Here is a 24852-nt window from a genome sequence, read left to right on the forward strand (position 1 = left end):
GCCCCAGCTGCCCAAAGAGAGGATTCCAGCCAGTTACGTCCTGCCCAGGGTATCGGGGGCTGACGGGAGGAAGGCCGAGGGCGGCTCCGGGACGCGCGGTTCTAGGGGGACGGTCGGGTCCCGGGACAGCTCTGGGTGGCACGGCCTGAGCTGTGGGTTGGGTCAGACACTGCATTGGGGATCAACAGCTGCAGAGATTTTTGCTCTGAAGTCCTGTCAGCATTGTTAGATTGGATCTTTCTGTTATCTTAGTAAACTGTCCTTATCCCAACCCACAGGCCTCTTATTTCTTGGTTTTGGGGTTATTTGCCCCTTCCTTTTCCCTTCCCTTGCCTCTCACCCCCCCTCCCCTTCCCTTTTCCCTGCTCTTTTCCTTTAAGGAGCAGGCAGCTGCGTGGATCTCGGCTCTCAGCCGGGGTGAAACCACAACAGTAGGTTTGAAAAGACCTCTAAGATCATCAAGTCCAACCATTCCTGTCCTGTGCTGAACCAGATCCCTGAGCACCTCATCTCCCCTCTGTTAAACACACCCAGGGCTGGGGACTCAGCCCCCTCCCTGGGCAGCCTGTGCCAGGCCCTGACAACTCTGCCAGGGAAGAACTTTGCCCTCCCAGCTGAGCTGACCCTGCCCTGGGGCAGCTTGAGCCCATTGCCCCTTGTCCCATCTCCTGTCCCCTGGCTGAAGAGACCATCGCCCACCTCTCTGCACCCTCCTGGCAGGGCAGGGCAGGTGGGGAGAAGGTCTCCCCTCAGCCTCCTCCTGCCTAAACACCCCCAGGTCCCTCAGCTGCTCCTCACAGGATTTGCCCTCCAGCCCCTTCCCCAGCCTGGTTGCCCTTCTCTGCACTCGCTCCAGGACCTCAATGTCCTTCTGATGGTGAGGAGCCCAGAACTGGACCCAGCACTTGAGGTGCAGCCTCACCAGTGCCCAGTCCAGGGGCACAATCACCTGTGCTATGAGGCACTAAGGAGAAGCTGCTAACAACCACTGAAAGTAAAGACCATTGCATCAAACACAAAGAGACTACAAACTATGACTTCAATCCAACCAGTACCAAGTAACTGATCCCTGAAAACAAATCAGAAGAATGCATGGTAATTATACTTTTCCTTAACAGCCAGGGTAAAAAACCTCAGCAAATAATAATCAGGTATCACGTCCAATACTTAAGTAACATGAGGGTGTCTCAACATTAAGACCTAAAGAGCAACTTGTTCCAGTGTTTCACCATCTGTGGATAAAAATTTACTTCCTTATACCAAGTCTGATCTATCCCATTTTAGTTTGAAACAATCACCCCTTGTACTATCACTCCAGGTCCTGCTGCTCAGAGATCATACAGCTTCTGCAGGCTGCACTAACAGGCAGTTTGAGCTATGGGAATGCCAGTCCTTCTGAAGTTCCCCTGAGTGAGTCAAAACCAAGCCCAGATCAATGCTTGCAGATGTAACGCGGTGTGTAATATAGGCAGAACTCTTCCAGAGCTCACACAGCTACATCCTTGTAGTTAAAGCCATGAAAATCACCACCCACAGAATAAATAGGGAAGTAACCAACCTTTCTCTTACACAAAACCTAGTACTGACATAACTGCCCTGCCAAAGTAGCTGCTGCCCCACAAGAATTACGTTTTATGATGAGTAACCTTGTATTATATAAAAGTGGCTGAAGAAGAGAAGGACATGGTACAGCGTGTACTCTTCTTTGTCCCACCTGCTCTACCCCATCTCAGCAACCACCTACAGCTTTGCCAGCAACCTTCTAAAACACAGTGGTGGAGGAAATTTAGATGGTAATCCAGTTTATAGCTCAGTCCTGTTGGATCAACTTGATATTAACTGTGGTGTTGCATGGGACACACCTAAACCAGGCCCACTGCTGAAAACCCACATGGAGCCATGTTCTTGGAAGCTCCTGAGGCCACCCAAACTATGTCCAAAGTCCTGAAGACTGGAAGTAGCAGCAAGGATACTGATGGAAACAGCAGCCAAAAGAATGACCACAACACTTCTCAATAGGAAATGCATGAAACGCCCTGCGATGTGGTGGCCAGCATTTTCAAAGCCCTTTCCAAAAGCAAGAGCTTACTTTTTGAGGTAGAGGGTAGGCCCACAGACTGCAATTAACACTAATGAAGTTTGGTCCTGACAGCACAAGGCTTCTTCAAAGAAGAGGGTTTCATCTTGGTTTGTTTGAAAGGTATCAAAACACAAGAGGTTTTGCGGTGGCACCGACACCATTACACACAAGACACATAAAGGTTCCTCACAATAAAGGAAAGAGAAGAAACCAAAACTAAGCCCAAATTTGCAAGCTCTAACACTGGTCCTCCAATACAAGAGGTCACACATCTTTTTTCACACATCTGTTTTCAACACAGAAGTTGAATCCTCCCAACCTACACTCTCATATAAATGCCATTTGGGAATTTGATACACATCCCCACTCAAACTCAGGGGAATACTAACACAAGCCAAAACCACCCCTTCAGGTATGACCAGGAAGAGTGAAAAGTTTGAGTTACATGTATAAGCAACACCTGTTGACCAAGTAAAATCATATAATCATAGAACTGTAGGGGTTGGAAGGGACCTTGAGAGATCATCAGGTCCAACCCCCTGCCCAAGCAGGGTCCCTAGGACAGGGCACACAGGGAGACATCCAGACGGGTCTTCAATCTCTCCAGAGAAGGAGACTCCACCACCCTCTTGGGCAGCCTGTCCCAGGGCTCCCTCACCCTCACTGGGGAAAAGTTTTTCCGCATGTTGGTGTGGAACTTCCTGTGCTCCAATTTGCAGCCATTGCCCCTTGTCCTGTCCCCACAGACACTGAAAAGGGGCTGGCTGATTCCCCCTGCATCCCCTGCTTCAGATAATTATAAACTTTAATTAGGTCCCCCCTTAGTCTTCTCTTCTCAAGGCTGAGCAGTCCCAACTTACTCAGCCTTTCCTCACAGGGGAGATGCTCCAGGCCCTTAATCATCTTCATAGCCCTTCTCTGGACTCTCTCCAGCAGATCCCTGTCCTTTTTATACCAAGGGGCCCAGAACTGGACACAACACTCCAGGTGGGGCCTGACCAGGGCAGAGGAGAGGGGGAGGATCACCTCCTGTGACCTGCTGGCTACACTCCTGCAGATGTCCCCAGGATCCCATTGGCTCTCTTACCCCCAGGGCACACTGCTGGCTCATGGTCAACCTGTCATCAATCAGGACCCCCAGGTCCTTCTCCACTGAGCTCTTCTCCAGCAGCTCATCCCCCAGCCTGTACTGATACAAACGGTTGTTCCTTCCCAGGGGCCAGACTCTCCGCTTGCTTTTGTTGAATCCCATCCGCTCTCTCCCTGCCCAGCTCTCCAGCCTGTCCAGGTCTCTCTGGATGGCAGGGCAGTGTCCTGCCTGTCACCCACTCCTCCCAGCTCTGTATCATCAGCACTTGCTGAGGGTGGATGCTGTTCCCTCATCAAGGTCGTCAATGAAGATATGAAACAGGACTGGACCCACCACCGAGCCCTGGGGAACACCTCTAGTCACAGGCCTCCAGTCAGATTCTGCTCCACCAATCACAACCCTCTGGGCTCAGTCCGACAGCCAATTCTCAACCCAAATACAATTCTGAAACAGTTCTTCAACAACAAAAATTCCACTTTGCCTTGCTGAAAGTGCTCTTCTATTATTTTACAACCGATCTCGTATCAAGAGGGTTTTGTAAATGTTATTGGGATTTCATCACTTTGTCGTTACTGATCATAGTACAAGGAGTTTCTTCATGGAAGAGTTTTCTGCAAGAAAAGATCTTTTCAGTAGAGATGGGAGGAATGGTAAATTAAGCAGTTTGTTGCTCAAAAAATAAAAGAAATCCTAATTTTCATTGACTACATGTTTTTATTTCTGGCTTCATGCTACCAGAAAGCCAGATTCTGTGGTCAGTTATTCTGGCATGTATTGTAAAAAAACAGAAACATGTATTGTAAAAAAGAAAAAGGGGGAAAAAAAGAAAAATAAGGAAAAAAGAATCAGTGGAGTTCTTTTAGAGCAGTCAAATTAATTTTCTTTGCCTTGCTTTAAATTTACTAACAGTCCCAGAGACTTCAGCAAAACCATAATTACTAAAAGACAGTGAAAGCTGCTTCCTGAGAGCAGCCCTCTCTGAAGAATGTGGTTTTATCTGCTTTTACTTTAAGGGGAGGATGATATAAGATGTTTCAATGTGGCAACAACTACTGTTAAAATATCTCACTAAAGCAAGACGAACTGTTCTGCATACAGACTGCAAATCTATACAAACCCATGCCATGGCATCCACTTATCATAAAAGTCAGACCCAAACCATAGCAGACAGCTACCCCCTTTAAAAGAGAAGGACAAAAAAAAAAATTGGAATGACTTTCCTGAGGTTTTTTTCCCCCACTTGAGTAAAGCTTTTTTTTTTCCTTTGCCATTGAATACAACAGGGAATAATCAGCCCATTCAGTAAACTCATACTGTGGGAATCCTGACTTTTACGGGCTAGTTGGAGGAAAGATGTCAAAGAATAAGAAGCTGCATATAATTTATCATACCAATTTTAAGATGTACCATATTAAGGCAACATAAAAGTTGCTCATTTTTATGTCTTTCCATTAAAGGCTCATGAACACTATTCCTGAGCTAGTGACTCGTTAAAAGCTCCGGGGAAGGAACAAAGCAGAACAGTAAATATGAAGCTCATGATTCCCAGCAAGTTCTGTGATAGTTAACTCTGGTTTAAGTTTCCCATCAGGAAAGAATTGTAACTAATCCCACTGCATTCTTGGTAGCAACTTGTAGGAGAGCCAGACAAACACTATGGTCTGCCTAAACGGAGAGCTAAGACTCCAAAGTAAACCTCACAGCTCTTGCTCATAACAGTAACTACAAAAAAAGTCATCCAGAAAAGCTGTATTTTATTTTCCCAACACCCAAATATTATTCAGATTGATCAGTCAGGCACTGGAAATGTAGGAAGTGGCAGATTTAAGAGGTTTTACAGGATTTTTATTCAGTTCCCATGAGTCTGTTCTGTGCAATAAATAAGGATCCACAAATCAAAAAAAGGAACAACATGAAGGAGTGTGAATTCAGAAGACCAAGCACTTCCTACTGGCTGAAAACAGATGTTTCTCAGCAGACACTTGTACAGCCCAAGGGATTTTACCTGCTCAGCATCTACTACGTGCTTTACAGAAGAGGAGACCATAATACACCCTTTACAGTGAAAAAACTAAACTGCTGGTAGCTTTTCCCTTTACTATCACTTCAGCATCTATTACTCATCTGCTACCACTCCTAAATTGTGTAAGGCTCCAGTGGCTTCACCTGCCAAATACCCAAGACTGGCTCTGGCTGCTACTACCACTCAAGCCAGGGGAGTCCCAGGCAGTGAGCAGGGACTCACTCTCAGCTCACTGCTGGTTACTAACAGCTGAGTCATACTCAGGGCTTGTGGATGCACAGACCAGAACTACTCACCACTCAATATTCCCGCTTAATACTTCTTGAACTGTTGAGAAAATTCAACATTCAGAGAGGAAGAACAAACAGCCCAGAAAAAGCAGAATACTACGCTCCCAGCAGCCAGCCCTGCTCTGACCACATCAATTTCTGGATGGGATGGCACACCAGGTGGAAGCAATCCCACCTTTTAGTCCAACGGTCTGCTGCACCCCAAAAAAAATCAATCCCACACTGTGCCAGAATGGTTTTGTGGTGCCACACTATGAATCACTTCAGGGAATTAACTTGGCTGAACAAAATAAACACCTCTTTTTGCTGTGCTGTTTTTCAGACAGATTAGATCCCAATTAAACCCACAGCAGACTCAAACAAACACTTGGAAGGGATAGTGAAAGGGCAAGAGCATCTTGCATCAGTACTGTGGGCAGCGACACAGCAACCCTGCAGTCAGTAGCACCAATATATGGTAAAATTTATTCCCCTCCTCTCTGTACAATACCTTGAGTTCTTCACAGAAAGAGATGAAAAAGTTTGCTGGACTGAAAAAATAAGCTGAGTAAAGAAGGCATGACTGAGTGAGTGAGCAGTGCTAAAGGGCTACACACAGAACCACCCACAGAGAGATTAACGTACACAGTGGGGCTGGGATGGCAAGAACCAGAAGATGAGAAATGGATGAAGAGAGAAAGGTAACACCCAAACTGAAAGGGGAAAGGGAGAAAAACAAACCAAGGAAAATGTACTGAGTATGGAGAAAAGCAAAGTGTAAGGAAATTAAGGCAGTCAGCAGAGAAAGAACGCAGTGCCACAAGATCAGATATGGTATCACACCTTCACCTTTCTCAGGTTAGAGAGCCAGTAATTCACCAGCTCCCAAGCCAAGGCCCTGGGCTTCTGATTTTGGGAATTAAGAGACTGTTGTTTCTCAGAGGAGCCAACTCAGTTTGGCAGCCCAAAAGAGCTTCCCTTGGCAGTTCTGGGTCAGCAGTGCCAGGACTAATTCGGAACTGCTTCTGTAAAGCAAAGCACTAGTCACATCTTCCTCACCAGAGAGGAAACATACACAGGAAAGGGGGAAAAACCCCAAAAACTTTACTTATACACACTGATTCAAATTTCCCTTAATCTACCCCAGCCCCATCACTGGTATTTGGTTGGGTTTGCTGCTGGTGGTTGGTCTTCCACACTTCCTACAACCATGCATTTTCCAAACACTTTCCCTTCTCATGTTTTTCTCCTCCCCTTTGCTGTAGTACTGACATATGTACAACAGACATATGTCCAGAGCAGCATCCAGCGACTACAACCCCCTTCTCCCTGGGGATCATCATGTCCCAGCTTTGCAAAATTCAAGGAAGTTGGGAAGATCTTCTACCCAATCACCTCCACGAAAATATAGTACAATCACCTCCTATAAACACAGTTCTCTTGCAACACACATTGCAAAGTGTACCTTGAAAAGAGAAGAAAACTTCACATTGTGTCTTCTTGGACAGGTGAAAACTGGCTCCTTTCCACAAGTCAAAACCTAGCATCCTTCTCCTGTCAAAAGTACAACCCACACTCAAGCCTCATTAAAACAATACAGAGTTCACTTGATACTTCACAAGCTTTCAACCTCAGAAATGAACATTGACCTCTATTGTTCTGTCCCTGCAGGCAAGGTTATCCCATTTAAACAATGCCTAAGGCTGCTGTGCAACCAACATCATCTGATGTAATCTGTCAAGTGGTGCTCTCAGGTAGATGGGACTTAACAGGAAGTTTCTGTTTCCTTACCATCATCAAGCTGCACAAAAGATGCCTCTAAAAATACTTCTCTTCTAGCTGCCAGGCAAGAGCACCATCTTGTGTTCACCTAATTAAACTTCCAACCTGCTCTGGGATCTGCTGTTTGTTTCCTTGGTTTGTTTAATTATCTTTCTTCTATGGTTGGTTTTTCACTTTGTTTTCTTTTGGTTTGTTAAGCATACTTACTCTGGGCTTTATCTGACTCTGAGAAAGCTGAAAAGTAAGTTATGGGCAGCTCCTTCACTTTGATGGGAGTGAGGAGCAGTAAAACCATTGCTAGACCTTTATTTATACCCATTTCCACCTTAAAAAAAAAGCAGCATTAAATGACTACTCGTAACATCAACCATCTTGTTAGTCGTGGGTAGGCTGTAAATATTTCTTGCATCTTTGGGGATGTCAGAGATACAATTGCTCCTTCACCTTCTGCCAATTGCAAACCACCCTTCACAACACTGGAATTTCTCACTAACCTCTGGATACTCCCTCCATTCAGAGGGTAAAAACCTTCCACCTCCCCAGTGTTTAAAAGAATAACAGCTAGTAAATGCCAACCAGTTGTTTTCCTTAACTGATTTTAAGTCCTCTGAACTTTCACTCACAGGCATACAGTAGTAGAAGACAGATTATCAAGCTGACCTGCTCCTAAGTGCTTGAATCACAGAATTCCTGTGGTTGGAAAGGACCTTTATAAGATAAAGTTCAACCATTAACCCAGCACTGCCAAGCCCACCACTAAACCATGTCCCTCAGCACCACATCTACACATCCTTTAAATCCCCTCAGGGACGGTGACCCCACCACTGCCTCCCTGGGCAGCCTGTTCCAGCACCTCACAGCCCTTTGGCTGAAGATGTTTCTCCTCATCTCCAACCTCAACCTCACCTGGCACAACTTGAGGCTGTTTCCTCTTGTCCTGTCGCTCAGTACTTGGGAGATGAAACCAACACCTGACCTGGCTACACCCTCCTTCCAGGGAGTTTTAGAGCAATCAGGTCTCCCCTCAGCCTTCTCTTCTCCAGGCTGGACACCCCCAGGTCCTTCAGCTGGTCCCTCAGCTGTTCCTCATCACACTTGTGCTCCAGACCCTTCCCCACTCTGCTGCCCTTCTCTGGACACACTCCAGCCCCTCAGTGTCCTTCTGGCAGTGAGGGGCCCAAACCTGAACCCAGCACTCGAGGGGCAGCCTCACCAGTGCCCAGTACAGGGGATGATCCCTGTCCTGGTCCTGCTGGCCACACCATTGCTGACAGCAGCCAGGATGCTGTTGGTCTTCTTGGCCACCTGGGTACACTGCTGGCCCATGTTCAGCTGGCTGTTGATAAACACCCCCAGGTCCTTTTCCACCATGCAGCTTTCCAGACACTCTTCTCCACTCCTGTAGTGCTGCCTGGGGGTTGTTGTGACCCAGGACCCGGCCCTGCACCTTGCTGAACCTCAGCTCACAGATACAGCCTGTCCAGACCCCGCTCTAGACCCTCCCTACTCTCAAACAGATCAACACTCCCACCCAACTTGGTGTTGTCCCTAGACTTGCTGAGGGAGCACTCGACCCCCCACTCCTCATCCAGATCACTGATAAAGATATGGAATAGAACTGGCCCAGGCACCAAGCCCTGGGGAGCCCCACTCATGACAAATGGACACAACTCTTTGGCCCAGCCATTCAGGCAGTTTTTTAGCCAGTGAAGAGTATGCCCATCCAAGCTGTGAGCAGCAGGTTTATCCAGAACAATAAATGAAAATAGAAGTTGTTCTTTGCCTTTGAGAATCCACTGTGCACAAAACACAGCACAGAGGCCACACGACATGTAAATGATACCTCAACAGAAACTGTATTCCACTCTCCGTTCAATCAGTGATCTACAGTCAAGACTCAAGTGCTCAGAGTAGTCAAAAACCTGTACTAGTGGTTTTTTTTACAGAATCCCAAATCACAAGGTTGGAAAAGACCTTTGAGACTGAGTCCAAGCGTACCCATCCTCTACTAAACCAGATCCCTGAGCACCTCATCTACCTGTCTTTAAATACACCCAGGGTTGGTAACTCAGCCCTCTCCCTGGGTAGCCTGTGCCACAGCCCCACAACTCTGCCAGGGAAGAACTTTGCCCTCCCAGCTGAGCTGACCCTGCCCTGGGGCAGCTTGAGCCCATTGCCCCTTGTCCCAGCTCCTGTCCCCTGGCTGAAGAGACCATCGCCCACCTCTCTGCACCCTCCTGGCAGGGCAGTGGAGGTGGGGAGAAGGCCTCCCCTCAGCCTCCTCCTGCCTAAACATCCCCAGCTCCCTCAGCCATTCCTTGTACAGTTTGCTCTCCAGGCCCTTTACCAGCTGCACTGCCCTGCTCTGGACACGCTCCAAGACCTCCATGTCTCTCTTGAAGCAAGAGGCCCAAAACTGAACCCGGTATTTGAGGTGCAGCCTCACCAGTGCCCAGCCCAGGGGCAAAACCACCTCCCCAGACCTACTGGCCACGCTATTTCTGACATAAACCAGGATGCCATTGGCCTTCTTGACCACCCAGGCACACTGCTGGCTCAGGTTCAGTCACAGTCACCCACCACCCCCAGGTCCCTCTCTGCCTGACAGCTCTCCAGCCAGTCTCCCCCCAGTCTGTAGCACTGGACAGGGTTGTTAGGTCCCATGTGCAGGTTCCTTGGCCTTGTTGAACTTCACCCTGTGGTCTCACCCACAGATCCGGCCTGTTCAGATCCCTTTGAAGAGCCTCAGGCAGATCGACACTTCCTCCCAGCTTAGTGTCATCCACGAACTTACTGAGGGAACATTCAATCCCATTGATAAAGACATTGAAAAGGGCTGGACCCAGGACTGAGCCCCTGGGAACACCACTTGAGACCGTCCTGCAGCTGGATTTGGCTCCATTAACCACCACCCTTTGGGCCTGGCCAGCCAGCCAGTTTTTCACCCAGCAGAGGCCACGCCTGGCCAGGCCGGTGGCAGCCATTTTCTCAAGCAGAGTGCTATGAGGAGAAAGGGCAGAAGGCTGAGAGGAGAAATGGTACCTCCTCAAATAATTACATCTGACTACCACTCATTTCAATAGGAGTGCTGTTTTAATGAAAATAAATTAAAAGATGGGAAAAAAAAAATTCTCCAGAACAGCTCTCAAACCCATTTCCAATTTACTAAAGACCAGAAGCGTTCCCAGTTTCCCCAGTAACACATTGTGGCCTATTTAAATGTGTTACACAAGTGTTTAGATGTAGCCTGTTATGACCCTCTATAAAAAAACTAGGTCCCTTCGTAAAGCAATACTGCTAGTAAAGGGGGTAAATAAGACATTCACCTGACACTAACAGATCAGGTCACACTATAAACTATAAAAACAGTTTAAGTAATACTTAAAGGCATTAAGTAACACCAGACTGTTCTTGTGAGACTGATAATCAACAAAGAGGCCAATGAATTTAGCAACTGATTCAGGTTCAATGAAGTCACAAGGGTTTATGTTCTGTGTTTCTGGAGACACGCCATGGATTCTCTCAAAATATCAGTTCTGTTTATATCTATACCACTTGCTAGAGTGAAAGACATGCAAAATTTGAATTTTAGATCGATATTTAGAAAATATTTTTAGGAGACAGCACACTAAGCTTCTTTACATGTGAAAAGGAAAGGGAAAATAGCCATACAGATTAAAAAACTAAACAGCTAACCCTACAATTAAATTACAGAAGCTGCACAATTGACTATAAGTTTGGTGGAAACCTTGTGCATTGGAGGCTTCAACAATTCCAAAAAAGCCAGCAGCTACCTAAAAAAAAAAACAAATGCAAAAAAAAAAGCTATCATTTAACACTACAGACACTATTTTGCAAAGAGCTTCCAAAATTAGAAATAACAGAATCCACTCTGCATAGGTGTTTATTCCTCTGCTACCCAAAAAAAGGAATACAAGAAAGAAACCCCACTCTCATACTTTCAGTCTAAATGCACTACCAAGGGTTAGCTCTTCAGCAAGCACCCTCTTACCTGTTTGTTGGAGTGGTAAAGCTGAAAGACAGCAGCTGATTCCAGAACGGGTCATTCTCGGAGATGGGCTCTGCTCCTGATAATTTCTTCAAATACTCATTTTCTGGAAGCTCACTGATGCTGCTGCTGTTCGCTCCCATCTTCTTTACTTGGCAAATCCTTTCCTAAATTTTCATTTCTTCCATGAAAAACAAAAGAAAGCATTTTAAGTCTTTTGTACAAAGGAAGAACATACAGATCCTAGACGAGCTATCAGTAACTAGTTCACTACTGAACTAAAGAGTTACTGAAATGTAAAAAAGAGGTACATAAGGAAGGTATTAAAAAGATTTGTTTCAAAAAATCTTAGAAAAATAACATTTTCATCCAAAGAAGTTAGTTACTGTGCTATATACACTTCAGTCATGGTGCCACTTGGATTTTCATACATTACACTTGGCAAGAACACAGTATCACAGCTGTATGGATATCACAAGTGCCACAAGTGGGGAACACTGCAGGGCATTCACAATTTAAACCAGGGTATTAAGTTGACAAGCTCTTAAAAATGTATTTTCCAACTGGATATGCACACACAGCAAATGACCCCAGCTAATTCCTGCGTGCCACTGGTGACTGCCCCTACCTTGCCAGAGTAAGCTCGACTGTTCCTGCTGTAGCACACACAGCCTGCATCAGGTGAAAGAAGGTACTGACCATACATCAACCTGTAAAATAACCTTGCTGGTTTCACTCAACTGCTTCAAGGGGAGCGGCGGGGGAAGCTAAAAAAATTAACACACCAAAATCACAACTGCTTTTTGAAGAGGTCAGAGAGAGACACACTCCATATCCTCTCTTCATTAGTAGCTGCACTGCACCTGGTTTGCATTGTACTTCATCTGTCTGAAGAAGCAGAGTATTTGTCCTGGTTTTGGTCAGGATGGAGTGAACTTCATGAGTAGCAGCGGCTGGAATGCTGTGTTTGGGAGTTACAAGGGGAGTAGTGCTGATAACACCCTGATGTTGTTAGTTGCTGTCAGACAGTCAAGGACTTTCTCAGCTCTTCATGAGAAAGGAGGGGCGAAGCCAGGACAGGTGCCCCAGCTGCCCAAAGAGAGGATTCCAGCCAGTTACGTCCTGCCCAGGGTATCGGGGGCTGACGGGAGGAAGGCCGAGGGCGGCTCCGGGACGCGCGGTTCTAGGGGGACGGTCGGGTCCCGGGACGGCTCTGGGTGGCACGGCCTGAGCTGTGGGTTGGGTCAGACACTGCACTGGGGATCAACAGCTGCAGAGATTTTTGCTCTAAAGTCCTGTCAGCATTGTTATATTGGATCTTTCTGTTATCTTAGTAAACTGTCCTTATCCCACCCCACGGGCCTCTTATTTCTTGGTTTTGGGGTTATTTGCCCCTTCCTTTTCCCTTCCCTTACTTCTCACTCCCCCCCCATCCCCCTTTTTCCCTTTTCCCTGCTCTTTTCCTTTAAGGAGCAGGCAGCTGCGTGGATCTCACCTCTCAGCCGGGGTGAAACCACGACAGTATTTCAGATCTGCATGCTGCTTATCAGCACTTCTCTCCCTTATAAACAATTTAATTAAAGAAAAAAAACCCACCATGATTCTATTAGCTATGGGCCAGTGATGCTGCTAAGCACCTTATGTCTTCCAGGACACCAGCTTCAATAATCTTCCATCTTTTGAGAAGAAATAACTGTGACTAACAGGTTTAAAAGTTTATTTTTTAAAAAGCACCACCACCAAAACAAAAGTGCTGCGCAGTGTATTACTGTGTAACCTAAATACTGACTCCTGAGCTGCAGATGACATCAGAACAGGAACAGATAGCTATATTAGAACACATAAGCTACCACTCAGCAGCAACTCTGACACGATGTAGGATCTGTTTTAAGAATCAGCACTCACCATCTTTGCAGAAGCAGCTATTATTTCCAGAAAAGGCCTTTCTAGGAGCAGTTAATATTAACAGAGAACAGTATAGAAATGAGGTAAACTTACTAAAAGGAAATGAAGTGGTGCACTGAAAAGCTGCAACATTTGCAGCCATGATGGGGGGGATGTGAGGAGCCTGTATGTGAGATTTAAAGCAAACACACAGTTCCCAAGTATTTCAGAAGCCACAAAATGCCAGCACAGGCAGACAGCAGACTACAAGAAGCAATAAAGAGGTCTCTAAAAGGTGAGACACTGAAAAAAATATGGAAATGTTTATTATTTTCCAGATCCTGCTTATAGGGGTCACTACAGGCTGAGAAAGCACCACTCTGCACCGCTGCCCTCCATTCTAGTGCTCCATCCTCCCCCACCACTGCTAACCGCTCTGCAAGACAGACTCTGCTCTTCAAACCACCACCCCACCACAGCTCTGCACCCAGTCAGGGAGCTCTGTTTTTATGAGGCAGGTTGGTTTCCAGCACCTCCTTTTACATCTGGCCAAAGAAGAGAAAAATACAATAACCTTACAGCTTCCTCTGTGTCTCGTTTGGCCAAAGGCTCTGAAGACACTTTTGTCGTGGTGAGCACCGGTATGAAAAGGTATTTAGAAGTGGCCTAGGAGTGAGAATGTAAGTTTGTATCAGGGAATCCTGTGGCAGAGCATTAAAGGATTATAAAATTTAATTAGCTTAAGAGGATTCCCAGAGTTTTGGCTGTTTACTCACAGAACAGAATGAATGCATCTCACTTGAATGCAAACTTTCCTGCTTCAAAGACTCGTACACTACCTCTGAAATAAAGCCAAATCTAGAGGAATAGAGCAGAAAAGAAGCCACTTTTCATAACACACAAGAACACTGGATGCTCACCTGGAAGTGGAAGAAACAAGGTTTGGCCCGTATGTGGACATCTCAGCTCTGCAGCCCCTGTTTGCACATGCCCAGCTACTGCAGAAGCCAAGAATTCTGCTGGCCCTGGCACCGTCTTTTGGCTCAAGTCTCTTCCCTGCACCTCTGAATGACTTAAAGGTCATGCATTTAAACCTTTATTTCTTGAGTACAGACAGTTCCAAGTCCGTGACCGCTTCAAATTCCCACTCTCCACTCGTGCTTTCCTGCTCACGTAAAAACAACTCACTTACTCCAAGATGAACACCAAGGAAGAAGATAACATGGGGTTGCTGGAGCCCTGCCCCCAAATTCCTCTACCTTGTTCCCCTTCCCAGCGCTCTGACCCTGCCCTAAAGCCCCAGCCCACCCTCCTAAGGCTGTCTGCTCTGCTCCACAAGCTGTTCTCCCACCTTGCTGCAGCTCCCAAAGCTGCCTCCTCAGAGCAATAGAAAAATCAGTAATTGGTTGGGGGTTTGTTTTCTTTTCTAGAAAGAAAGAAATATCAAGCCAATGAGATCTGTCAAAAGAATCCCATTGCTGGCTAAATACTTCTACAAGTAGGTAACAGCTTTGGGACTTGGAGAGCTTTGCCCTCTACTCTCATTTGAGTAACACAGCCCAGAGCTCTGAAATAAATACATGGATTTATCCTGTTGTATTGGAAAAGGCGTTTCTTTTCCCTACCCCAAAACATTTGATTTACTACTGTTGCCTAAAGTAAGCATCTCAGCAAGCTCTACTAATGCTGCCTTTGCTGACCACACTTACAAACAACACACAACAGGTAGAACAGAGCAAACACCTTCCATCAGAAAAATTGCTGAACTGCTCCGAAACAATTTGATGATGCAGACTGGGCACCTTCAGCTCCTACAGCCTGAACAGCCACAGCCCCAGCTTTAAATAGGACATTTCTGAGGAACTCCAGCCATCAGGCAGGAGAGGAAACCAGTCTTTCCTCCTGAGTTCATGACTACCCCGGAGAAATATCTTCAATAAATATATTATTTTTCATTAATCAAGATTATTTTTGATGTCCAACACAAGACAGAGGCTCAGAATCTTCAATCATTTTGAAACTTGCTATTAACAGTAGATACCTTTCTTTTAAAAAACAGCTGCCTTTAGCTGAGAAAGATTGCTGAAATAAAACAAGCAACCACTTACATTTGCAAGTTGTTTTTTATTAAGAGGCACCACTGCTGCACCACTTATACCATGTGCTGCTTGAGGCAGTAGAGGTTCAAGTCTTTGGATGACATCAAGGGTTGGTCAGTATTTGGAACACAATTACCACAGTATTTTTTAAATAGCATCACATCCTCACATATCCATGAGTTTTCCCTAAAAAATCCAGGGGGTCTCAGAACCACTTCTGAACGTAAGGTTAAACAGATTCTGCTTCCTCACATGCTGAAGCAGGACAGCTACAAGAAATGCCAAACAATAGGAAAGACCCTTTCACTCCAGAAAACTCAATCCCAACCCCAGCAGTACATCAGCAGTACATTACCAGTGAAATCTAATTTTTCTTCTCCAAGCACACTAAATGTAAAAAGTCTTCCCTCAAAAAACAATTCATCTAATTCTTTGCTCAACAAAACCCCCAACAAAACAGACACAATTTATTAGCAAGTAATTTAGTTTAATCCACTATTATTACTTATACCAACAACTCTTTTTTGTTTTTTTTAATTCCCTCCTAAATGAGCAGGAAACATCCCCAAAGAATCACAGCCTGGTCTACAAGTGTCAGGCTTTATTAAACTCAACAGCTGTTTAGTCCCAAAACTTGGCTCCACAATGCAGATGCTTCAGAGCAAACACATGGGAGCTTCTTTTGCACATCAGGACTCCTTCCAACCTCAAATAGCTCAAGGCAGATATAAATCCTGGGATTACTGTCCTTTCTGAAAGATTTTAGCATTAATTAGTAACAATGTTTACAAGAATAGCATTTTTCCCCTCTTCCAGTTCAAAGTGACTCGGCAATACACACAGGCTCTGTCTGAGCTCGTAGGTGGAACTCCAGGTACAGTGTGTGCACTGCTGAGCTTGGAACACAAACTTGTCAGGCTCTCTATAAACACTCTATCTGAATAATTTCAGACAAGTGATCGTAGCTCCACTAAGTATTAAATCCCCTACTGGTCTCACAACCTAATTTCCAACGCCGACATTCTGCTGACCCATCCCGTGCAGCCACTTCCAAAACTACCCTTGCTGGGTTTGTCTGGCTGAGTCTGCAGACAATCTGAATAATAAATATTATATACCTCTTTTTTTTTTTAATGAGTAATTTTGTAAGTATCTGAGACAATCCTGCAGATGGTTTTTCCATGCCATCTGAGATCCAGTCTCTAGGGTGGGTCTTTATCGTACCTGCATGAAAATACATTAAGAAATGATACTATCACACATCTGAAAAGCTGCCAAAACTGCATCTCTACACAACAGCCCTTAGGGTACCTTTACAGTTTGCTGCTGTATGAACTAACCTAAATGGGCACCGTTCCCCTTTCAAGCAAAGCAGCTGCTATCACCATCACCACTGAGATAAGAACTCAGGAGATGTTATTTAAAGATTTAGCAAAGCTGCTGCAAGGAGATTTTTGGCCAGTTCCTATTTGTACCCAGGAACTGTACATTTCAGACCATCTTTCACCTGACACATTAAAACATCCCACAGAAATCTGAAAATGAAACTCCCCACACAGTGATGAGAGTGCTGCAACACATACATGATTCTCCATGTCACAGAAGACACATCAACTGTGGTCAGTGTTGAGCTCCAACTGTTTCATTTCAGTGTCCACCCCACGGATTTGAACTCTGTCTCCTCACCCACGTTGCAATACTATTGGTACCCAAGGATCAGATGCTCCATGGATTGAGTATCATACACAACACTTCACTGCACATCTTACGCACACATCAGAAACAGCCTAGAAAAGAAAACCCTACATTACACCTGAGAGACGTCTGTCCCTGGGCAGGATCAGAGTTACTGCTCTAAAGCAGCAGCTTGGCATGGGAAATGTGTTTCATCCCACTGTACTAGAGCAGGGCAAGCTGCAGGCAACCAGAACCCCTTGTCCTGGTTTCACCCCGGCTGAGAGCAGAGACCCACCAGCTGCCTGCTCTGTACAGGAGAAGAGCAGGGGGAGGAGAGGGGCAGGGGAGGGGGATAGGGGGATGGGGGGGCATGAGGCAAGGGGAGGGAAAAGGAAGGGGCAAATAACAACCCCAAACCAAGAAACCAAAAGCCCGTGGGTTGGGATAAGGACAGTTTACTAGAACAGCAGAGAGATCCAATATAACAATGCTGACAGGACTCTAGAGCAGAACATCTCTGCAGCTGCTGATACCCAATGAGTGTCTGACCCAACCCACAGCTCAGGCCGTGCCACCCAGAGCTGTCCCGGGACCGACCATCCTGGAGCCGCCCCCTCCTCCCACCAGCCCCCTTTACACTGAGCATGGTGCCACTGGCATGGAACACCCACCCCCTTTGGGCACTTTGGGTCACCTGTCCTGGCTTCCTCCCCTCCTTTCTCATGAACAGAGAAATAGGAAGAGCTGAGGAAGTCCTGGAGTGCTTGAGCACAACTGAAACCATCAGGGTGTTATCAGCACTGCTCCCATCCTAACACCCAAACACAGCATTCCAGCCCCTGCTACACAAGGAGTTAACCCCATCCTGGCCAAAACCAGGACACCCTGTTTCTTTTGCAGGATCTTGTTCAGAGCTTCAACTTTCTGCTCCCAGCAGGTCAGCTCTCTGTCACAGCCTCCATGCCCTGCCCTCCCAAACGGGGCACGTCCCTATTTTCCACCCAGCACACAGCAGCATCCCAGAGCATCCCCAGGCTCACTGAGAGGGAGGGAGGCAAGCCAAAGGCAGGAGATGGTGTCCTGCTTTAATCCTCAGGCCCCAGCACCTTGGCTCCACTAAGCCTTTGCCGTGTGTCATCACACCCTGAAGACTGAAAAGCTTTGTGACCTGAGAGATGTTATTTCTGTCGAGGAGCAAACAAGCACACAGCTCTTTGGGAGAGGAGAGACACCTTCCCAATCGAAGCAGAGACCTAAAGAAACCACACCACCCAGTTCTCCAGTGTATCTAAAAATTGGAATCTTTGTATTGATTGACTTGAATTGCTGTGAGAAATACCTACAGTGCCTACAGAGAGGCATTTTCCCAGAGGAAAGTGAGCTGGGTACCACACATACCCAACTGTACCAGGTAAAGGACTAACAGATCTTAAATGTGTAAGTGGAAAACTGATGTTCTAAAAACCCAACAGCTTTGATTTCAGTGGCTAAACTACAATTTCTGTTCTCTACACACCCCCCCTAGTTGCTTTCTGCCCACTTGCAGCAAAGAAGTCAACAGTCATTAGAGCCTGCAGCTCAAATCACTTGCTATTTCTCAGAGGCATGCAAACAGGTATAGGAAGTGGCAAAACTCCCTTCAATAAGCTCAGCTTTGCAGTTCTCCTGGCACACGACGTGTCTCTTAAACCACTGCTTGGGGGAGTGTTTTGGGGACATTTTGGTGCTGATTAGTGAGGCTGGGAAAAAACAAACACAACCCCACAACAAAGCAAGAGATGCAATTTTATCTTTCTTCAGAGATAACAACAGTTACACAAATACTTCACTCACACCACGGGAGGGTTCCTTAGAATCCAGACATGTTTCACAGTGAGGTGCAAAAGTGGGAACAATTTTGGGTTTACCAACTCAATTGGTAAAATCTCACTAAAAAAAGCCCCAACCCTAATGATGCAGAAATACATGGCAGTAGGGATTCATGCCTTGAACAGGGTGCTTTAGGGGAAAAAAATCTTGACAGTCCTCTGATTTTAGGCATTCTTGCCATTTTTAATGAGAAAAAAGCATGGAAATTATCTTTGTTTCTAAAGCATGTTAAAATATTTCAGCCCTAAATTCATGCCTGTCAATCATCAGTGCAATCCAACCACTACTCCCATACACCGCTCACTCATAACCCAGCGCCCAGGGAGATTTCAGCCCAGGAGAAATCCATCCTTCAGGACTACAAATTTAAAGTGTTTCCTACTGGGTTTAAGTTAATGAGTCAGGCAGGAAGTAACTCCTGCTAATTTTACCTTTCACTGGACTGATTGGTAATTTGCCTTCCCTTTTCTACAGCAGCTTTTTGTGACCACTCCTTTGCCCTTTCCCTTTCCCCAAACCTCTTCACTTTCCACACTGGAAGTGTTCAGACACATGTAAGTACCAAACAACCCCTCCCCCCAAAAAAAAGGGTTTGTGCAAAGTAGGGGGAGACAGGGAAGCTGTTCTTGTGCTCTGAGAAGCACAGACTCAGTTAGAGACCTTTAAGATTACCTAGTACAAACACAGCCCAAACTTTTAAGATTACCTAGTACAAACACAGCCCAACCCTGTCTAGCCCACCTCTAGAACATGTCACCAAGCACAACAGCTTTTAAACACCTCCATGGATGGTGACTCCACCACCTCCCTGGACAGCCTGCTCCAATACTTGACTAAGGGTCTCTAGAGACCCTGGATGAGTCTGTGGTGTGCCCCATCTGTGCACCCCTGGGGCAAAACCCACCATTCACTGCTTTGGAGACACTGATCAAATTACTTCTCATCTGTTCCTCAGACTCTACTGAGTTTGATGCCTCTACTGAGGATCATCAAAGTCTCTGTTGTATGTACAGTACCTTAGAACATTTCTGCAGCAGCACATCACACCAAGCTTCTCCAGGTGCCAAAGTGCATTCACCCAGACCTCACTCAATACCTCAGAGCCACAGAACCTCAGACTGGTTTGGGTGAGAAGGTCCCTCAGAGCTCCCCCAATGCCACCCCTGCCACTGGTAGGGACACCCCCACCAGCCCAGGGTGCCCAAAGCCCCATCCAACCTGGCCTTCAGCCCTGCCAGGGATTTAGGGACAGCCCCAGCTCCTCTGGGCACCCTGTGCCAGGGCCTCCCCCCTCCCTGGGAAGGATTCTGTGTGTGTATGTATATATATATGCACACACTTTAGGACAGCCATGGGTTTGGATGGCAGTAAGAAATGCTACATCACCCTGAAGTGGTCCACACAATGCTTAAGTAGAAGCAAACACCACCCTTTAAAGTCTTTCTGTAGCTCTAAAGATAACTCAACCTGACTCCTGCTCTGTGCACGCTGCAGCCTGTGCAAACAGCCACTTGTCCTCCTGCTTCACTCTTCTGTAGGAAGAGGCTGAACTGCTGGGACATTTGGGGTCCTTACAGGTCCCCCTGAAGCCTGAAGAGTCTTCCCTGCAGCAGAAGTGACTGATCTTGATAGATCTACTGCAGGCAAAGGCAGCCCCTCATCAGGAAGGCACACAGCAGCTGGAAAAGCTTCTGCTGATGTCTGCTCCAGATCCTCTTCCACACACATTTTCTGTGGGAGTCAGTTGTCAATAAAAGCCTAATTCTGAAGAGCACAGGCTGCTTGCTTCACGTCCCACCTACAGCACAGTTGTTCCTCTCCCAGCTGAAAAAGGGATTTGTTTCAAGACCACTGTGGTTGGGTAGGGTGTTTCAAGCAGAAGAAATCAGACCTGGGTGAGCCCAGACATTGTGACCCAACCACTCCACAAGAGATGCTGCTGATCACCTTTGTCTTTGCTGCTTCACCCTGTGCTCATCCCAGAGTCTGGTGATTTTTAACACAGTGTTCCAAACAGGAGGTGACAGGGAAACATAAATTCTGTAAGTGAGCCTGAGATGTGCAGCTGATGTATCTTCTGAGTGTCATCTCACACACCTAGCAGGTATTTCTAGCCATGTACCATCACTAATCATCAGGTCACTGCTGTGAGGAGAGGCTGAGGGAGCTGGGCCTCTTCAGCCTGGAGAAGAGGAGACTGAGGGGTGAGCTTATCAATGCCTATAAACATGGCAAGGGGGAGTGTCAGTAGGATGGAGCCAGGCTCTTCTCAGTGATGCCAGAGGACAGGACAGGGGGCAACAGCTGCAAGCAGGGAGGTTCCATGAGAACATAAGGAAAAACTTTCCCCCTGTGAGGGTGGCAGAGCCCTGGGACAGGCTGCCCAGAGAGGCTGTGGAGCCTCCTGCCCTGGACACATTCAAACCCCTCTGGATGTGTTCCTGGGTAACTTAGTCTGGCTGATCCTGCCCTGGCAGGGGGTTGGACTGGATCATCTTTCCAGGTCCCGTCCAACCCAAATCATTCTCTGATCAATAATACCAATTTTGGTCACTGAGGAGAGGCCTGTTTACTAACCACAAAACAGCTTGTTTCAGATGAACTGCTCACCAACCTTCAGCAGTCACCTTCACAGCCTTGTCCTCTACTGGACCTACTCAGCAGAAGCAGAAGAGCCCACAACCTTCCTCAGTCTACCTTTCTCTAAAGCCACCCAAGGTCCAAAGAAACCTGGACATGGAAATGCCATCTGCCTCCTGACTGTTCCAGCCTGTGGCCTCAGAACAAAGACATGGCACAGAATGCTCTGAAGAACAGGAAGATGTTGCACTATGGTGCTGGGCACCAATAAACAAATAAATATACACTTGTGGCAAAGGATGACCTTGTTCTGAAGACCTAAACCCCAAATCTATCCCACTGCCACACACCTGGTCCTGGCCCTTACAGTAGCACACACCCACTAAGTGGGTTAAGAGACTCCTTCAGCAGCACATCTCATTTACATTAAGCTCATTTCTCCTCTCTCCCCTCAGCTGTTCTGGCAGAGGCAAGGCAGCAGGTACATATGAAGCCTCTAGAAGGAGCTTTTGCTGATGGGATACGAGTCCCACAAACACCTTTCTGCTAAGAGGTTGATGGCACTTTATGAGCTTCCATTTCCCTTTTACAGGCAAATAATCAGTTACCATTTCAGTACTTCTTTGCCTGACCTACACACATGCAACAGAACATGTCTCTGGCCCAGCAGTGTAAAATTCCACCAGATCTGACCATTTGTAATGCTGGTATTTACACCCCCACACTAAAAACTCCACTCTTGCAGCCAAATCTCCCAGAAGGTTCAAAAGCCTCTAAAATTTCTCATCAACTAGGAACACTTCAAGCTACTAAAAACTGGAAAGGTGTTTTTTCTGACCTCCTACATCATTTCAGTCACAACATTTTAATAAATAATTACTGCACCAAGCCTGCCAGTTTGAGGGTGGGATGACAGCACCAGATTCAGAAACACATCCCAGCTTAGTGGGGAGGGGAAGTGGTATGGCAGCAACTCAAAAAGGTAAAGAAATAAACTACCTCTACCCAGACTCTTACATTCCCACATCCCAAGTGAAAACCAGAACTCAGCAGCTGTTTGCTGGAATACAGGCAGAAATCATTGCTTTTCCTCTCATTAGCCAAACACCAGTATAAGGAGGGAAGGCTGGGTCGAAGGATCTCTGTGTAGAAGGCTCAACTCTCCTCCACCTGGTAAAAGAGGTGGCACAGAACCTGACTTGCAAACCTTTAAAGTGAAAACTCAAACACTAACTCCGCTCTGTGCAAGGGGCAGATAGTTCTTTACAGGTTTTGTTTGCCCTCAGCAGGGAGATTCCTGTTGCTTGCAGGACAGCTGTACTGGGACTATAAAGTGAGGAAAACAAACTGAACTTTAAACAAGAATATCAATGGAATACAGACCTTAAAAAAAAAACCCTAATCAAGAATATGCACAACCCATACTGAGACCTGACTTTACAGGGTAAGAATATGATCAGTTTGACCACATCTACACATCTGCCACAAACACAGCAACGGCTTCCGAAAGCACCACAATGGGTTAGAGAGTTGGTTTGTTAGGTATAAAAACATTGTGATGATTGACAAATTTGTCCCTTTCTAAAAATATATATACTCAGTATACCAACCTAAAAATCAATTTGTACTCCTTCATTCAGTTACTGCCATAATTAAGATGGGTCACTGTTGGATATGACACAAGCCATGCTACACCTAGTCCAGTTTAGTAATCTAAGTAGCCACTAGCACAGTACTGTTACCTCTTGGTGCAAGGGATGTCAGGATTACTTTTAAATTTATTCAACATTTTTCCTCCCTGTTTTACTCTCAGACTTCAGTAAAACTCATTTCATAGCCAAAGTGATGTTTCAAAAAGAAAAACTCAACCATCTTTTAAGCTTCAGAAAGACACTTAGGTGCTTGTCAAAAGGTCTCCATTTTTCAGATATCACAACATTTTGCTGTATTCCAAAGGTTATTTAATTATTTTGGCATCTGTGCTCTTCCCATGCTCTGTTACAACAGAGCTGTTGTCTCTGCTTTCAGTGCTTCCCACAGCTAGAAATCCAACTACACCATAAACCCCCCACATGCTGTACCGAAGGGCAAGGCTGGTGTGTATGTTGCCTGATTTTATATCACCCCACGCCCCACAATCCATGCCCCCCAGCTCCAGAGCCTGCTGCCAATGGAATTGGACTTGCCAAAGGGTGCAGTTGCTACCAGCTGCAACAGGCTTTTCACTCCAGAGAACACACTCTTCAGAGACATCATGACCGTCTCCAGCCACCCACTTTGTCAACAGCTCATCAGCCACCAAACAGGATTTCTTACTCCCTGTATCTCCTGCAACAAACAGGTTAAAAACAACCTGATATCTTCCTATTCATTTAAAGAAAAAATCAGTGGAAGCACCACAGTCATCTCACTTTAGTGTTCATAGAATCACAGGATGGCATGGGCTGGAAGGGACCCCAAGGGTCACAGAGTTCCAGCCCCCCTGCCACAGGCATTAACTGGCTACAAAGACTTTCCTGTGGATGTTACCCCAAAATCCTAAGCAGCAGCTGCTGAGCTATTGGAGCATCAGCACGGGGCTGGCAGGGATGGTGCTGATGGCTGCTGTAGCCAGGTGACTGCAAGCAGGGTACAACATCCCCGGGGCCGTCCACAGGCTTCTCCTGAACAGCCCAGTGAGGGGGCAGAGTGAGGCCTCCCTGAGCTCCCTGCGGCCTCGGGGGGGCAGCGACAATTCTTATGTCACCACATCTGGGGCAACGGCAACGGTTTTTACTGGGGAATCCACAAAACAGGGAAGGGAAAGGGGGGAACGGGGGGGGAACTGAGGAATGACACAACCCAGCACCCTGCGTTGGGAAACTGGACCCGGCCACCCTGGGGAGCTTCTTTCCCCTTCCCAGCACCGAGAGAGGGCTCAGGGCAGGGAATGTGAACACCTCACCCGACAGAGGCCTCAGGCGGCCGCAACCACAGCCCAGCGCCTCGGCCCTCGGCTCACGCAGCGCCAGGCGGCAGGTGATGGCCCCACAGCCTCGCCACAAGAGAGGGAACCCCCCAAACAACCCCCAACCCAAGCAGCGTCCGGAGCACCCCCGGGAGAAGCTGCCACCAGCCCAGACACATCCTCCTTCAGAGCCGAGTGAAAACAAACGTGCTTCGGGCTGCCCGCCACGGCCCGCGGGGCCCAGCCGCTCGCAGCCCGCCGGTGCCCGCGGGCCAAGGGAGGGAGGGAGGGCGGGAGCAGCCCGCGCCCTGCGGGGTTCCCTCCCGAAGGGGCCCGGCCCGGGGCAGCGGAGCCCCGTCAGGGGCGGCAGCCCCGTCAGGGCTCCGCAGCCCCCGGGAACTCTCCGCGGCGCCGGTGCCGAGAGGAACCGCGCAAACGCGGCGCTCGATCCCGAGATGGGGCCGCCACACGAGGGAACCAACCGCTGCTCGTCGGGACAAGGGGACGAGCGGGACGGCTCCGGGCGGGCGGCAGCTACCGGCG

The 24852-nt window shown here is 47.1% G+C and overlaps 1 protein-coding gene across 1 annotated transcript in view; it reads right to left on the reverse strand.

Annotated features, from left to right (window-relative positions):
• The window catches only part of DYM (dymeclin), a 246520-nt gene that overhangs the window by 221418 nt on the left and 250 nt on the right, over nucleotides 1-24852 (reverse strand). The window contains exon 2 of the mRNA XM_084278113.1: nucleotides 11257-11434. Coding sequence (XP_084134239.1) covers nucleotides 11257-11396 — 140 coding nt within the window. The 5' untranslated portion in view covers nucleotides 11397-11434. The remainder of the gene's footprint in view (nucleotides 1-11256; nucleotides 11435-24852) is intronic.

The sequence above is a fragment of the Gallinula chloropus genome (assembly GCF_964237585.1).
Source record: "Gallinula chloropus genome assembly, chromosome: Z".
In the NCBI taxonomy this organism is placed as follows: Eukaryota; Metazoa; Chordata; class Aves; order Gruiformes; family Rallidae; genus Gallinula; species Gallinula chloropus.